Source organism: Myotis myotis, unplaced genomic scaffold (assembly GCF_014108235.1).
Source record: "Myotis myotis isolate mMyoMyo1 unplaced genomic scaffold, mMyoMyo1.p scaffold_m19_p_9, whole genome shotgun sequence".
Taxonomy (NCBI): Eukaryota; Metazoa; Chordata; class Mammalia; order Chiroptera; family Vespertilionidae; genus Myotis; species Myotis myotis.
The window spans coordinates 74,327,843-74,342,866 of NW_023416401.1; the positions used below are offsets into that span (position 1 = coordinate 74,327,843).

Genomic DNA, 15,024 nt, shown 5'->3' on the forward strand with positions numbered 1-15,024 from the left:
TCATTAACAAGTAATAGCACATTAGATGCTTTGCAGACCAAAAATATTCTATGCTTATTTTTAATGCAAATAATACCATATGTTTTGTAGGTTTTTAGTAAATTTGTATCATAAAAATGTTATCTCTCAAAAGATAGCATGTTATTCTTCTGTTCAAAGTTGCTTAATTTTCAAGATAAAGTTTAAATGCTTCAACCTGGGGCATTAATCAGGATTCTACAGAGAAATAGGACCAAGAGCAGATAGATAGATAGATAGATAGATAGATAGATAGATAGATAGATAGATAGATGATAGATGATAGATAGATAGATAGATAGAAAGATATCCTATTTAATAAAAGCCTAATATGCAAATCAAACAAATGGGGGAACAACTAGTCGCTATGATGCACACTGACCACCAGGAGGCATATGCTCAATGCAGGAGCTGCCCCCAACCCGAAGGCCCCATGCCAGCCAAGGTGGGTGCCAGCGGGCCCCCCCCAATCACCCTGCCGGTCGCCCCTGATCACCAACCAGGCCTAGGGACCCTACCCATGCATGAATTTCATGTATCAGGCCTCTATTTTATTAGAAAGAATTGGCTTATACAATTATGAAGGCTGACAAGTCCCAAAATCTGCAGTTGGCTATCTAGAGATCCATATGTGATGAATGTAGTTTTAGTAGGCATCTAAAGACGTAAGAACCAGGAGATCGAATTATATAGTTTCTATCCAAATGCCTGCAGGCTTGAGACCCAGGAGGACCAGGTGTTTCAATATGAGTCAAAGGCAAGAAAACTCTGGTGTCCCAGCACAAAGGAACTCTAGCAGAAGTTTACTCAGTCTACTGATTAAATGTTAATTTCAACCAGAAACAGCCTCACAGACATGCTCAGAAGAATGTTTGTCAAATGTCTTGGCCCCCCAGGATCGGGTACCTTACGACCTAGTCATGTTGATACATAAAATTAACCATCATACCCAGCATGGAAGATCCTTCATTATCTAGTCGGAATAGATTAGTTTATCCTTAATTTCTCCTATAACTCCCCTCTGCAGTCATTCAGAACTTGTTTTATTTCCTTAAAAGCATCTTGACTATTCATATCCGTGTTTTTTTACAGCTGCCTTTCCCTCTTCTTGAGTGTAATTACCCTTGTCTTAGGTTGGGTCCCCACAGAAGTAGATCTGAAACAGTAATTCAAGTGGGAGTCATTTATTTGGGACATGATCCCAGGAAATACCATCAGAGGAATGGGGAAGGGAGACAGGAAAGTGAAGGAAGGCAGGGATGTTAAATTATAAACACATTACCACTGGACAACTGGGGCTCATTTCCAATGCTGAGAAGGAGACTCTGGGACACAGTATAGAACATGCTTCTGAATTAGCCCACCAAGAAGCAAGGGAGCTGGAGTACTTATATGCAACTCTTGTCAGTTGTTTACAAAAGAACTAGTGGCCCAGTGCATGGATTTGTGCACATTGAAAGGAAAATAATTAGAAGAAATATTTTAATATTGCTATTTGCCCTTTCTCTGTAATGGAAGTGTCAGAGCCACCACTGGTCGCCATCTGTGGGGCAATTGGCAGGGTGTTCGGGCCTCCTCTTGCACCTACCTTGGCCTGGCACCACCTGGTCACCTGCTCCACCATCCCACCATAGTCCTGCTCTACTCAGGACCCATCAGGGTTGGCAGTGCCTCCACTGCCACCTGCTGCTAGCGCTTTGTCGCAGACGCCCGCCATGTTCCGCGCCGCCCCTGGTGGTCAGCGCACGTCATAGCGAGCGGTCGAACTCCTAGTCAAACTCCCGGTTGAGTGGACAATTTGCATATTAGGCTTTTATTATATAGGATGCCCTCTGGGGTGTGAAAATTCCCTTATATTTCTTGAGCGGGTTCAAGCAAACCAGAGAAAACCCTCAGACAAAGAGACCTACGGGCTGGCGGCTGGATGTCAGACTGACAATCACTGAAGCATCAAGGAACATGGAGGAGTAGGCAGAGCATCCACTTTTGCTGGGAATCTACTGCAGCCTTTCCCCCCTAGCGAATTCTCACCCGTTAGGATTCCGTGTAAGTCTCACCTCTTCTGGAAAGCCTTCACAGACATTCTCTCTGACTTAGCGGCCACATGTCTATTTCTCAGTAGAACCTCTGCATACCTGCACCAGAGACTCTGTTACTTTCTCTTCTGATTATTGTTTTAATTTCCTGTATCACCCACTTCTTTGGGAGCTCTTTGAAGGAAGGAATTGTAAACCCATTTCTTCAGGGCCTTGCATAGTTCTGGCATGTGGTGTTGCTCCATAAATGGTTGTTTAGGTAGTAAAAGTAGTATAATAATGACATCCTAATAGTGAAAGCCAGTATTTATTGAATGCTTATTCTGTGTAAACATTTTACATGTATTACCAACTCTAGAATATTAGTACCTTTATTATGCCTATTTTCTTGATGAGGAGCTAAAGTATATAGGTTTACAGAATTTGCCCAAGATTATACAGCTATTTATAGTTGGGCCTGGAAGTAAGTCCAAACAGTCGGAGTCAAGGTTCTGGATACATACTTAACTACTGTATGTATAAATTAGTGAATGACTGGAATGAATGAATGAATGAATGAATGAATGAATGAATGAAAGAAAACACCAAATCTGATTCTTCAACACAGTAGGCTAATTCTGGGGACGATGCTGTTAGAACAGTCTATAAAGTTGAAATGTTTGCTCCGATGTCACATTTTCTAAGAACCCTTCCAAGTAGTCCACTAGAAGCATCTATCCCTTCTCTGACACCTTTCGTAATGGCACTGACAACTCACTATCATATGTTCAAATGTATCTTCATGTTCTAGTTTCCTTACTAATGATAAGTTTCTAGACAACTGCTTAAGAGTCTGATTCATCAGGTGTTTTTTGTTTCCACAAGCACAAAGCCTTGCACACAACAGACTACCAATGAGTGTTTTCCAGGTAGACTATTGGATACATGGGTGACAAGCAAACAAATATTGGACTCTTCCATTATCTTTTCCTAGAAACTGTAGAGACTCATTTTCACCCCACTCTGAGGTTCCAGGGAGTCTGTCGTCATAGAGATTTTAGATGGTTCCGAAAACAGAATTCTGTGTAAATATATTAAGTTCAGGGAAGAATCTGTGAAGAGTTTTCTTTATAACATTTTGATAATCATTTAGTTAGAAAATTATATTTCTAAGAAATAGGTATTCTTTCTCCCAAAACTGCATTTTTAGGAAGAATTAAAGAAAGAAATTGTATAGAAAATCGCTAATGTTTCCAACAGCTGAACGAAAGATTTACTTTTTTAAAAGCTAATGATGGTTATCATGAATTACCTTTCTAATACCTCAAATTAAATACATTTTCCATTTCCACTGACTAATATACCTCTAATCTTTATTTATAATTAACACTAAGAAGAGTGCCATATTGAATAAATGTGGCTAAAAATTACTATATTATAAAACACAACCAGAAGGAAGTTGCAAATCTTTACTGAGTCCTCATTATTTTCTGACCATCACATAGATACATTTTGTCCTAATATATACAAGCAACATAGAAAATAACAGAAATTTAATCCAGCGAAAAATTTCTTTATTGATTTCAGTGTATAAAATTAATTACATTAGGTACCACAGAATACAAAGGAACATAACACACGGTCTTTACCTTTGCAGAACTTGTGATATAGAGATGAACATTTGGAAGATAGCTATATTAACTAGTAACTGTAGAATTTGGTGGTAATAATAGCTAATATTTGGCACTTGACAATGTTTCAGTAGCAGTCCTAATGCTTTATGTGGCATTATCTCATTGAATTCTTACAGCTCTATAAAGGAGGCAGTATTATTTCCCACTTTATGGTTGATGAGCCTGAAACTCAGGAAGGTTTGGCAAGTTCTCCAAGATCACATGCCTAGAGAATGGGTGGGTGGAGGAACCTATATGCATACCTAAACCCAAAGGTCCTTAACATTCATATGTTGACAGCAATAAAATATGTCAAAGGGAATATTATTCATTCAAACTTGGTTTGAGCAAATGTTATGCCACCTCAGCCTTGGTCTTGAAGGATGAGAATGGAGAAATGGAGCAGACCCTTGCTTCCGAGACTGAGGCAGGTAAAGGAAGCTAAAGGAGTCCCTGAGAAAATAGAGAAGATTAAGGTGTTGTCAAGTATGTAGGTGCCAGCATGAACGGAACAGGGGTGGTGAAATGGGGAAAATTGGTTGGAACCAGATATTTTGGCCTTAAGTGTTACCCTGAAAAAACCTAAACTTTTCTCATTAAACAAAAAAGAGTCACTGAAAGGTTGTGAACCAGATCAGAATTGTATTTTAAGATTGATTTGGCAGCTACATGTAAAAGGAATTGGAGTCAGGAGTGGCAAGAACAGAGGACCAGTTTGGAAATCATAATCCAGGTAGGGCAAATGGCACTGATAGTCTGAATCTGGGTTGCAGTATGTGAGTAGAAAGGAGGAAACATGGAAATGGACAGTATTTGGCACTGACTAGATGTGAGGAATATGTAAGAACAACACAAAAGTTCAAAACAGCAAATATGTCATCCAGAGTACAGAGGAAACACATGTCCTTATCCAGTTGAAGGGGTTGCCTGGGCACGGAGAGGAGGGGAGTAAAATGGGAGTGGTGACACTGGTGGGGCATGTGAAAGCACAGCGTTAAAGGTTGGGATTTAGATGTGTAGCAGTCAGGGCTTGGTCACTATGTTGAACTACAACCCAGTGGTGAGCCCACATTTCTCAGATATTTGAGGTGAGCAGGCACATCTTTACTAAATGCAGAAAAGGTGGTATATAAAGTCTGTGAGTTTTATTTTTTAGGAACTGAAATTATTTAAGTGATCATGCATAACTTTTATAACAAAAAACAAATTATTGCATATATAGCTTGTTATAAATATATGACAAATTTTTAAAGAAATATAAACCCCAGCCCTAACTGGTTTGGCTCAGTGGATAGAGCGTTGCGTGCGGACTGAAAGGTCCCAGTTTCAATTCCGGTCAAGGGCATGTACCTTGCTTGTAGGCACATCCCCAGTAGGGAGTGTGCAGGAGGCAGCTGATCGATGTTCTCTCCCATCAATATTTCTAACTCTCTATCCCTTTCCCTTCGTCTCTGTAAAAAATCAATAAAATATATATTTTTTTTAAAAAGGTAAACCCCAGGTGCTCTAATATGTGTACTTTCTTCCTAATTTACCTGATAGTATAAGACAGTAAAAATGCATGATGTATCATTCTCTTTTCCTCTTTTTTTAAAACAGAATAATGCATATTGGAAAGGGATAGTAATAAATTATTTATTACATATACATTGCCAAAATATTTATTTAATTAAAAGCAAAATACCAAATATACAGGTAATCCCACAAATGACCAAAATTAAACTGCCATAGCTTTTAGCATTCTCAGTCAGTCTTTACTTATATGCAAAACTAATTTTTGCATACTGTAATGATGTATTAGAATAAATGTATATGTTTCTAAGGTAGAGTTTGGGTAGTGTGTTTTTTTTTATCTTTATTGTAGAAAGTATTACATATGTCACCTTTTTCCCCCATTGACCCTCTCCATCCCACCCCCTGTCAAGCCTTTACCACCCTCTTGTCTGTGTCCATGGTTTGTGCATGTGTGCATACAAGTTCTTTGGTTAATCTCTTCTCATCACCCAGCCTTCCCCACCTTCCTTCTGATATTTGTCAGTCAGTTCCATGCTTCTATGTCTCTGGATTCATTTTGTTCATCAGTTTATTTTGTTCATTAGATTCCACATATGAGTGAGATCATGTGATACTGGTATCATCCTCTTTTTTACTAAGTTTTTTTTCTTTTCTTTTTTTTTTAATTAATCAATTGGAGAATTCAAGTGCTCTGGCTTTCATATGAATTTTTCTTTATCTTTTTTTTTAAATAGGTGATAATGAAGAAGAAGATGTTGACATGAAAGAAGATTCAGGTATTAAATTTATAAATTTATTCTTAGAGGAAGGGAAAAAATCATCCTATTGATTATGTACATTTTACTTTTTTTAAGAAAAGACAAAATAAGGTTTATGAAATGTATGTTCAAGATCATAAGATAAAGTAGTTTTGTTAACTCTTATGGCTAATATAGCTACTATATTTAAGCATTAAATTTTACTTTGAGATTCCTGACAGTTAAGGTAAAAATGAAACATAAGGTTGCAGTTAATAGAGCTGTGTAACATGTCACCCCCAAAACTTGGTGGCTAAAACACCCACTCATTGTGCCCATATTTTCAGTGGACCAATAATTCAGACCGAACATAGCAAGAGTGACTTGATAATCCTCCTTCACAGTCCTGAGGCCTCAGCAGAAAAACTCAACATCTCTGGGCTGAAATCTTCTGAAGATTCCCTCACACACATGCTTGGCTGGTGATGAATATTGGCTATCAGCTGAAACCTTAGCCGGGGCAGTTTTCTGAAACACCTATGCATGGCCTCTTTATGTTGGTTGGGCTTCCTCATAGCATGGCTGCCAGGTTCCAAAGTGGTTTATATAGAGAGAGAGCAAGCCAGAGGGAGCTTAGCCCTTTATAGAACTCAGCCTTCAGGAGAACTATAGCATCACTTCTACTGAACTTTTTTCGGAAGTCAGTCAATTCACCTAGGCTTAGAGAAAGAGAAAATAGACTCAATCTCTTAGTGAGGAGCAGTGAGGTTCTGCAAAGCATGTAGGACCTGAAATGTTGCTGTGGGCATTTTTGGAAAATACATTTGTACATGTAATATATTGTCTCATTATCAGAAATTAAGATGCCTACCAACTCCTCCAGAAAGACTAGTGTTTGATGAGAGAAATCTAGTGGCGAAAAGCATAGGCTCTGGACTGAGGTAGCCACTCAATCTGTGCCTGATAATGAATGCATGAATCAACAGGCCTGAATTCAATTCTGGTTCCATCACTTTTTTACTTTGGGCAACAGTCTTTTCTCTATAATCTCAGTTTATACCTCTGGGGGCAATAACTCACCATATAGTCTTATTTGAGGGATTACATTATATCAAGTCCAAAATGTGTCTTGGAGCATAATAAACACTCAATAAATTATTACTTTTCTCTATGTCATTCTAACAAATACTGAAAGGGTATAGGACTTAATTCTATGGTATAAGTTCCCGATTCTGATGGCTACCCTACTCAAGGCATGAATTAAATCCAGATTTCAAAATGAAAATAGGTATCTTAGTGGTTCTAATTTTTGTGTAACTTCTATTCAATTTCATAACTGCCTACAAATCACTGACAACCTTAGTCTGAGCAGCTCCATTAACAGGGAATTCTTTAAATTATGAGGCAACCAATCTCATTAGGTAAAGTTTGGTTAAAATTGTCCTTCTCCTTGTTAAATCAAATTTACCTCCCTTCCTTGATCTCTCACTATCTTCCTGGAGAAATAACACCAGTTCCTTTTCTTCCTAACAGTTCATTGGAACATTGATCATTGCTTCTATCTATTCTTCTTCAGTCGGAACACGTCTGATTTCTAAAGTTCCCTTGGTCTCCTCAGGGCAATATTCAGAGGGTCCTAGAAGCAGAGGGACAGTCTAGACTTTGGGAGCAGGAATGAACTAGGTGGATGGGGCATGGTAGCAGCAGCTGTCAGTTTCCTACCTGTGTCCCCTTGACACTCACGGTCACTTTCCAACTTCAACAGCTTTCTGAGGAAAGTTCTTGTGAAAGAAAGTTCTCTGCTGAGTGCTTTTCTCTGCTCATGAAAGCAAACGCAAAATACCAGGAGATTAATTTCTCTGGAGCAACCCTCAATCAAGGATAGACATGAGTTGATCAGCCCCCCTGTAGGACGCATCAGAGGCATGTTCTTCTCCAGCACTGTTCAGTAGAAATATAATGCAAGTCTCAAATGTGAGGCTCAGGTATAATTTCAGATATTCTAGTGGTCACATTGAAAAAAAAAAAGAGGATTTAATTGAATAATATTTTAATAATATTTATGTAACATCATATATATAAAACATAATTTCAATGTATAAACAATATAAATATTAGTCAGATATTTTACTTCTTTTCATCCTATGTTTTTGAAATTTGTTTGCATTTTACATTCACATCTCAATTCAGACTAGCCACCTTTCAAGTACTCCTGGGCGGTATGTGGTGTTGGACAGTAAGATTCTGTATCATTGCCCAGAGGTCCCCAGGAGAACTGAGCCCTGATTGTTTACTGTGGATCTTGCTCATTAGCACACCCAGGGTTGGCTGCCTTTCCTTTTCTGTTTCACTTCCCTACTCCCCTCTGGTGTTTCCTGGGATAATCTCTCTAAGTACTAACATTCAAACCTTTGTCTCAGTGCCTTATTTCTGAGACAATCCAAACTAAAACAAGACTCTGCTTGCCTTTTGTAAAACACAAAGGCCAAGATAAAATTTAAATTAAAGTGTCAATTCATATACCCATGCAGGATGTCTCATTATTAAAAAAAAAAAAAAAGAAAGAAAAAGAAACAACTTATGTTGAAAAATGACTTTCAGTGGTCACCTTGTCTTGGATTGCATTCATGAATTTAACGTTAATGTTTGCTATTCTCATTTAGCCTGCCCACATAAAGTATCCTTGGAAAATCCTTCAATATTCCCAGCAAAGGAGTATTGTCCTTTTAGCTAGCCAGCATCAAGACCTTATCTTTGCTAAGGATCATTTGCCTAAGTGCCATAAGCATACATTTCTAGGCAAAGGGAGTTGTCTTCTTAATGAGATGCAGATAGCTGTCCAACCCACTGAGTGATTTGGAGGAACTCATTAGTAATGCTAATGAGAGCCCACTAGGATGGAGCCAGCACTTGCAGTTTGGAGTCCTTAATTGGATCGCCATGTCTGATTTTAGTCCCGCCACGTTTCCTGGGGGTTTTGTCTCCAGCAGCTGGGCGCAGCTGTTCAAGGATGCAGGCAAAATGGACTTTGGAAGCTGCTCTCCATTTCCTAATATCTATGATTGCTGAAATCATGGGTGATTTCTGTGCTGGATGGTTCCATGGGGTGCCAGCTGGGCTTGCCAGACATTGGTGAACAGGCTGGCTTCAGTTGAGATCGCACATTTGGGCATGTTGGTCTCCAAGATGGGTCTGAACAAATTTCCCAAGACCATTAGCTGCTGCTTCCCCTCTACCATGCATCACCTCTTCTTCTCATATAAGTAGAAATGCTGGAGGGACTTTTTAAGAATGGAATTAATGAAAATGATAGGCTACTTGAGTGAAGCAACCAGCCAACAGATGCTAGTAGATAATAGTGAACAATAATTTGAATACAAAAAGCCAGTGAGGTGCTGGTAAACTGACTCTGGGTGGAAGAAGCCCCAATGTGAAGAGTTTGCAGATTTCGTGATGTAAATACACCTACTTGGTATTGTTAAATCTACCAAGCATGAGGTTGATGCATGTCAGAGTTGAGGAGAGATGGGTACAGTAAGCTAGTGTGAGCTGGTTCAAGTCAGCCCCAGCATACCTCTGCTGAGTCATATTTTAATTGAACATGTACCTTGTACCAATCCCTCAACATACATGAACTCATTTAAGATACACAACAACTCTAGGAGGCCGGGAATGTTATTACAGAGGCTTAAGAAGGATTGGTTCCTTGCTTAAATACTAGAAACAGAATTTAGTTGTATCTGATCTCAAAACTCATATTCTTAACTTTGTGCTCCTGTCTCCAAACTATAATAGTAAGTAGAGGCAGGAACATCTCAGTTGTTGTCAGACTAGGTCAGTGGTCAGCAAACTGCGGCTCGCGAGCCACATGCGGCTCTTTGGACCCTTGAGTGTGGCCACGAAGTTTCAATCACACTGTACGTGCATGCCCACACGTGGTATTTTGTGGAAGAGCCACACTCAAGGGGCCGCAGTTTGCCCACCATTGGACTAGGTCATCCTCAGGATGAGGCTCTGCCCCCATGGGGAAATGGTAGGAACAGACTGGTTTAAATGCCTACTTATTTTAAGTCCTTTAATATTTCTGTAATCCTGGCACAGTAAATGTTTTCCTAGGTCCTTCCATTTCCATGACCTGACCATGCACTGTTCCCAAACTGCGCCAGCAGGGACAGAAAACCAGCAGCCACGCATGCCATTTCAGCCACATGAGAGCCAGGAACAGAGCTGAGTTCCTCAAGTGGCAAAGCCAAGCTCATGGCAAATGTCCAGGTTTCCACTCTCTGCCAGAATCAGAGACAACATACATAATGTAATACACTGTCAAGGAGAAGCGTGGGTGCTTTTGTAGAAACATTTCTTTAGCTTCCCAGGCCAAGAGGGAGCGTGGTTCCTGCTGAGCCACAAGAGGAATCTGAGCATAGAGGCCATATGTGCCAGTGGCTTTCGTGTGAGTTGCTCCACAGGGGTGATGAAATGATACTGCACTAATGTCATAGATGATTATGTTCATGATTACCATGTATCCATGCCCACAGACTACCTGAGGAGCGCCCTACAACTTTTCAACAGTGCAGCACTAGTACTTTTGGGGTTCTTAAAAATCTCAAAAGAGGGCAAATTCTTGTCTTTTTAAATCTAACTCAGGTGGGAATTCCCATTCTGGTGGGGAATCAAAAATTAAGAATTTAATTCTCAAACACCCACCTTCATGAAATGCTGGTTTGAATTTCTGTTCCAAGGATTGGAAATACTTTTCTTGATCCATGAATTTCAGGGACACTGAAGGCTTAGAGTCTACTCTCAGGGAGTGTTGCTTTTGCCCATTTTATGAATCCCTTTGAGCTGAGCATCTGTGCTCTGTGAGCTGTGCCAAGTACCTCAATTCTTGTTGTACTGAACCAGTTCTGAAGGGTCAATGCCAATCTCACACCTAGTGACAGAAGTTTGGGGGGAGTTACTAATTTAGTATTGGCAAAATGTTTCACCCTGCGTGTGGTAATGATCTTAGATGTGGTGGACTTGCAACCACAGAGAACCTAACCTAGTGCTCCAAAAGCTTTGTAGTCCATAATTCCAATGTTTTTAGTGGCATATCTAGCAAGTGCATTTTTTGTTCGGTTCCTCTTTTAATAAATGCGAAAGGAAAAATGAGTTGCCATAGCCATGTAGTGTAATTTTTAATGCTGGAATAAGGCCACAGCTGCTAAGAGAGTGAGAATTAGGCATGGGCACCATTTTAAAAAAGGCCTGGGTGAAGGGAAAATAAAACAGAATTTGAAATGAAATTCTCAAGGCACTGCTGGGCAACAGAGGCCCCAAGAAAGATTAGGAAACATAAATACTTTTTTCTCCTTAGACTTACATTCCCACATGTGGGGTAGAGGAGAAAGACACACAATAAAGAAATAAACAAGGGGACAAGATTTTTTTAGATACACCAAATTATGTGTTTCAGAGAGATTTTCCTTGCAGGAATTCCTCTCATTAGGTGGTCAAGGAAAGCCTTTCTTGGGAGCTGAATTTGATGTGAGATTAAAATGTAAGAAGTTAGCCCTAGCTGGTTTGGTTCAGTGGATAGAGCATCGACCTGGGGACTGAAGGGTCCTGAGTTTGATTCCAGTCATGTCCACATATCTAGGTTGCAGGCTCCTCCCTGACCTGGGCCCTGGTTAGGGCTCATGCAGAAGGCAACCAATCAATGTATTTCTCTCACATCAATGTTTCTCTCTGTCTTTCCCTCACTTTTCCACTCTCTCTAAAAAATAGCAGTGGAAAAATATCCTCAGGTGAGGATTTTAAAAAAAAGTAAGAAGAAGGTAGGCATATGAGTGTGTGTGTGTGTGTGTGTGTGTGTGTGTGTGTGTGTGTGTGTGTGTGTGTAGTGGGGAGTAGAGAAGTACAGAAGGTGCAAAGGTCCTGAGGCAGGAGCCAACCTACTAGTCAATGAAGAACACAAAGGGAGCCAATAATCTGAAGCCAAAGAGCAAAGGGGAGATGAAGCTAGAGTGCTAGAAGGAGCCCAAATGTCATATTGTCCTGGGCCATAAAGTTAGATTTAGATCTTATTCTAAGAGCAATGTTTTTTTTTTTAACAGGAAAGCAACAAGATCTGGTTTATGTTTTAAAGACAATTCTGGCTACTATGTGGAGAGTGGTAGAGTGTAGGAATATTTAAAAGTTATAAGTTAGAATTCAGAAGGTTATTTTATTATTCCAGGTAAGAGAAATGGTAGTCTGGACTGGGATGATGATTGCAAAGGATGAGCACAGTGTTTGAATGTCAGATATATTTTGGAGCAGAGTTGATAGGACTTATGATAGAACTTACAGTTGCTTTACTAGAAAAATAAATGAAGAGAAATATTAAGGATAGCTCAGGGTTTTTTTAAAAATTTAATTCCTGGGCAGATACCAATATTATTCCTTCAAATGCACCATACTATGGGGAGAATAGGTTTGCAGACATTAAAAAAAATTGTGGATGAAATTGCACAATGAAAACTGTTCATTAATTAACCCATAAAGTTTTAAATCAAGTTCTCCTGAAAAAAAATAAGTTGAGTTTGCCTTATAGAGAAATTTTAATTTTATAAAAAGCACTTAAGATTTCACATTTGTATGAATCATTAACGATGTCAACAAAAAAAATTTAAGCTTGAACTTAAGTGTAAGTCTATTTTCATAGGAGAATCAACAAACCTTAGCTCAACCAGGATGACAGATGAATCTGCAATTAGACCTCACTGTGTGGGGGGGTTTACTAAGAAGAAAACATTTTTAAACTTTAACATAATGTTGAGCTCTACTGGTAAATATTTAAATAAGAATGTTTTACATCTTTGTGCTTCCAGAAGGGGTAGAGCCAAAAGCCCTCTCTCCACCCCACAAGAAAAGCAAAGCCAAGAAGCCGGAAAGTTCCAAAGACTCTAGCGAGGGTAAGTCATGCTTCTCCTTTCTTTAATAAATCCTGCCGGTAAAAAAAATTCTCTTTAATTTTTAAATTATGTGTATGCTGTCATGTTTGCAGATATTTCTAAGGTCCAAAAATCACAGGACAATTCTTTTTCTTTTCCTACTATGTTTACTCTCCCCTAAATGAGATTTTAAAAAATCAAATTTAAGTTTAATTTGTTAAGGTAAAAACCAAATTTTTTTAAAAAATTGTTTTTTCTCAGTGTGATTTACATTTCTCATTTCTGCCAAGCACGGAGTTGGGAGTAGCGTTCTGAAATCCTGTGAGGCTGAAGTCGAGACCTATACATGATGAGCAGTGCCATGGCTGTTGGCTTATTGTGATCATTTGTTTTTCTGACGAACACATTCTGAGTCCAGCACTCAGCATTGGGTGGTGGAAATGCTTCCTGTCTTTAGAGTTTTCTTCCGTTTTCTAGAAGCCAATGTATCTTTGCACTCAGGCATTGAATAAGCAGGCTCAATTGGACTCAGTTTTATAAAGAAATGGCTGTCTCTCTGTTACAACACTGGTATCGCTTTCAAGATGTTCAAATTTTTCCTTTAAAATGTAGGTGAGAGGAGAAGATTTGACTTTGGCTGGTGGGCACACGGTGCAATATACAGATCTTGTGGCATAGAATATTTAAAAGTTATAAGTTAGAATTCAGAAGGTTATTTTCATATGCAGGAGTGAAATCCAGCATTCAAAACCTAGATGTTCATGTTGACTAATGTCACCGCAATCAATTTAATAAGAAAACAACAACAAATAAATAAAATGTAGGTGAGGCATTTTTTAAGCGATCCACTAAGCTAAGAGCAAGCATAACCTTCTAAAAGGGTAACACACTTATGCATTCTACTACCTTGCTTGGAACCCCACTTCATCCACTGTGAAATAGAGAGAATAATAATGCTGACAGTGTCAGCTTTGGTCTTCCCGGAGGATGATGCCAAGATGAAGAAGTGCAGGAAGTTAGAGAGGGAAAGTGTGTGAAGGATAAGGAGGAGCAGGAGTGAGAGCAGGCGTAGGTGGAAGGAGAGAAGGGAGGGAGGAGGATTCGCCGCTGAGAAGAGCCTCCGTCTGCTTTGCAGGCAGAAAGTCTGGGGAGGTCCAGAGCAAGGGTTGGTCATCAGAGGAGCCATGCTCAGGGCAGGAATGCTGGGCTCCTGAGTCCCTTTCCCTTGCTCATTCCCTGGCGGCAAGCAGCTTGGAGAGAAAGTAGCCTTGGCACGAATATTAGGCTGCAGTGAATTCCAAAAGGGTGGATGCTGGAAGCTGTCAGCTAACTTCATTCCCAGTAGCAGGTTCTCTCTTGAGGGGAGATCTTGAGCAGCTCCCCTCATGACTGCACAGCATCTGTGTGAGCTTCAGGCTTCTACTTGATAAGCAGTGCCGCTGCCTTCCCCCTCACAGGGTTCAGAACCAATTGAGGATGCAAATCTGTAAGAAAGTTTAAAATAAAACTTTGTTTATTTCGAATGAGGTTTGCTTTATTCTGAATGAGGTCAGACTGGCGCATCTTGACCCCTAATGGGCTTTTGAATGCTGGATTTCACTCCTGCATATGAAAAACACCATTGGTGCTTTCAGGAGAAAGTGCTGGTGTCCTTGGTATTCTGTGTCTCTGCCTCCCTTTTATGCTTTCTGGTTATTTATATTTTAGTTGAAACATAAAATATCTTCTAAAATAACCTGTATCTGGAATTTAAATATCTCTAATCTTTGTAAGTAGAATTCTGTCATTTATTGTTTCTGCAGACTCATACTTATTGTTGTCTTTTTGTATTTTATCTTTTTAAAATATATTTTATTGATTTCTTAAAGAGAGGAAGGGAGAGGGATAGAGAGTTAGAAACATCGATGAGAGAGAAACATCAATCAGCTGCCTCCTGCACACCCCCTACTGGGGATGTGCCCGCAACCAAGGTACATACCCTTGGCCGGAATCGAACCTGGGACCTTTCAGTCTGTAGGCCGATGCTCTATCCACCGAGCCAAACCAGTCAGGGCTCTATTTTATCTTTTTTGATTGTCAAAGTCCCTGCATTTTTATTTGTGAAAGGTTTTTGAAGTTGGGTTAGTCACATTTTGTTTTTTGAGGTACC

General features: G+C 39.6%; 1 protein-coding gene across 2 annotated transcripts in view; it reads left to right on the top strand.

The window, feature by feature from the left end:
* Positions 1-15,024, top strand: part of MACROD2 (mono-ADP ribosylhydrolase 2) — a 1,927,670-nt gene that overhangs the window by 1,737,380 nt on the left and 175,266 nt on the right. For both annotated transcript variants that reach the window (XM_036322176.1, XM_036322177.1), the window contains exons 10-11: positions 5,956-5,997; positions 12,813-12,896. In XM_036322176.1, coding sequence (XP_036178069.1) covers positions 5,956-5,997; positions 12,813-12,896 — 126 coding nt within the window. The remainder of the gene's footprint in view (positions 1-5,955; positions 5,998-12,812; positions 12,897-15,024) is intronic.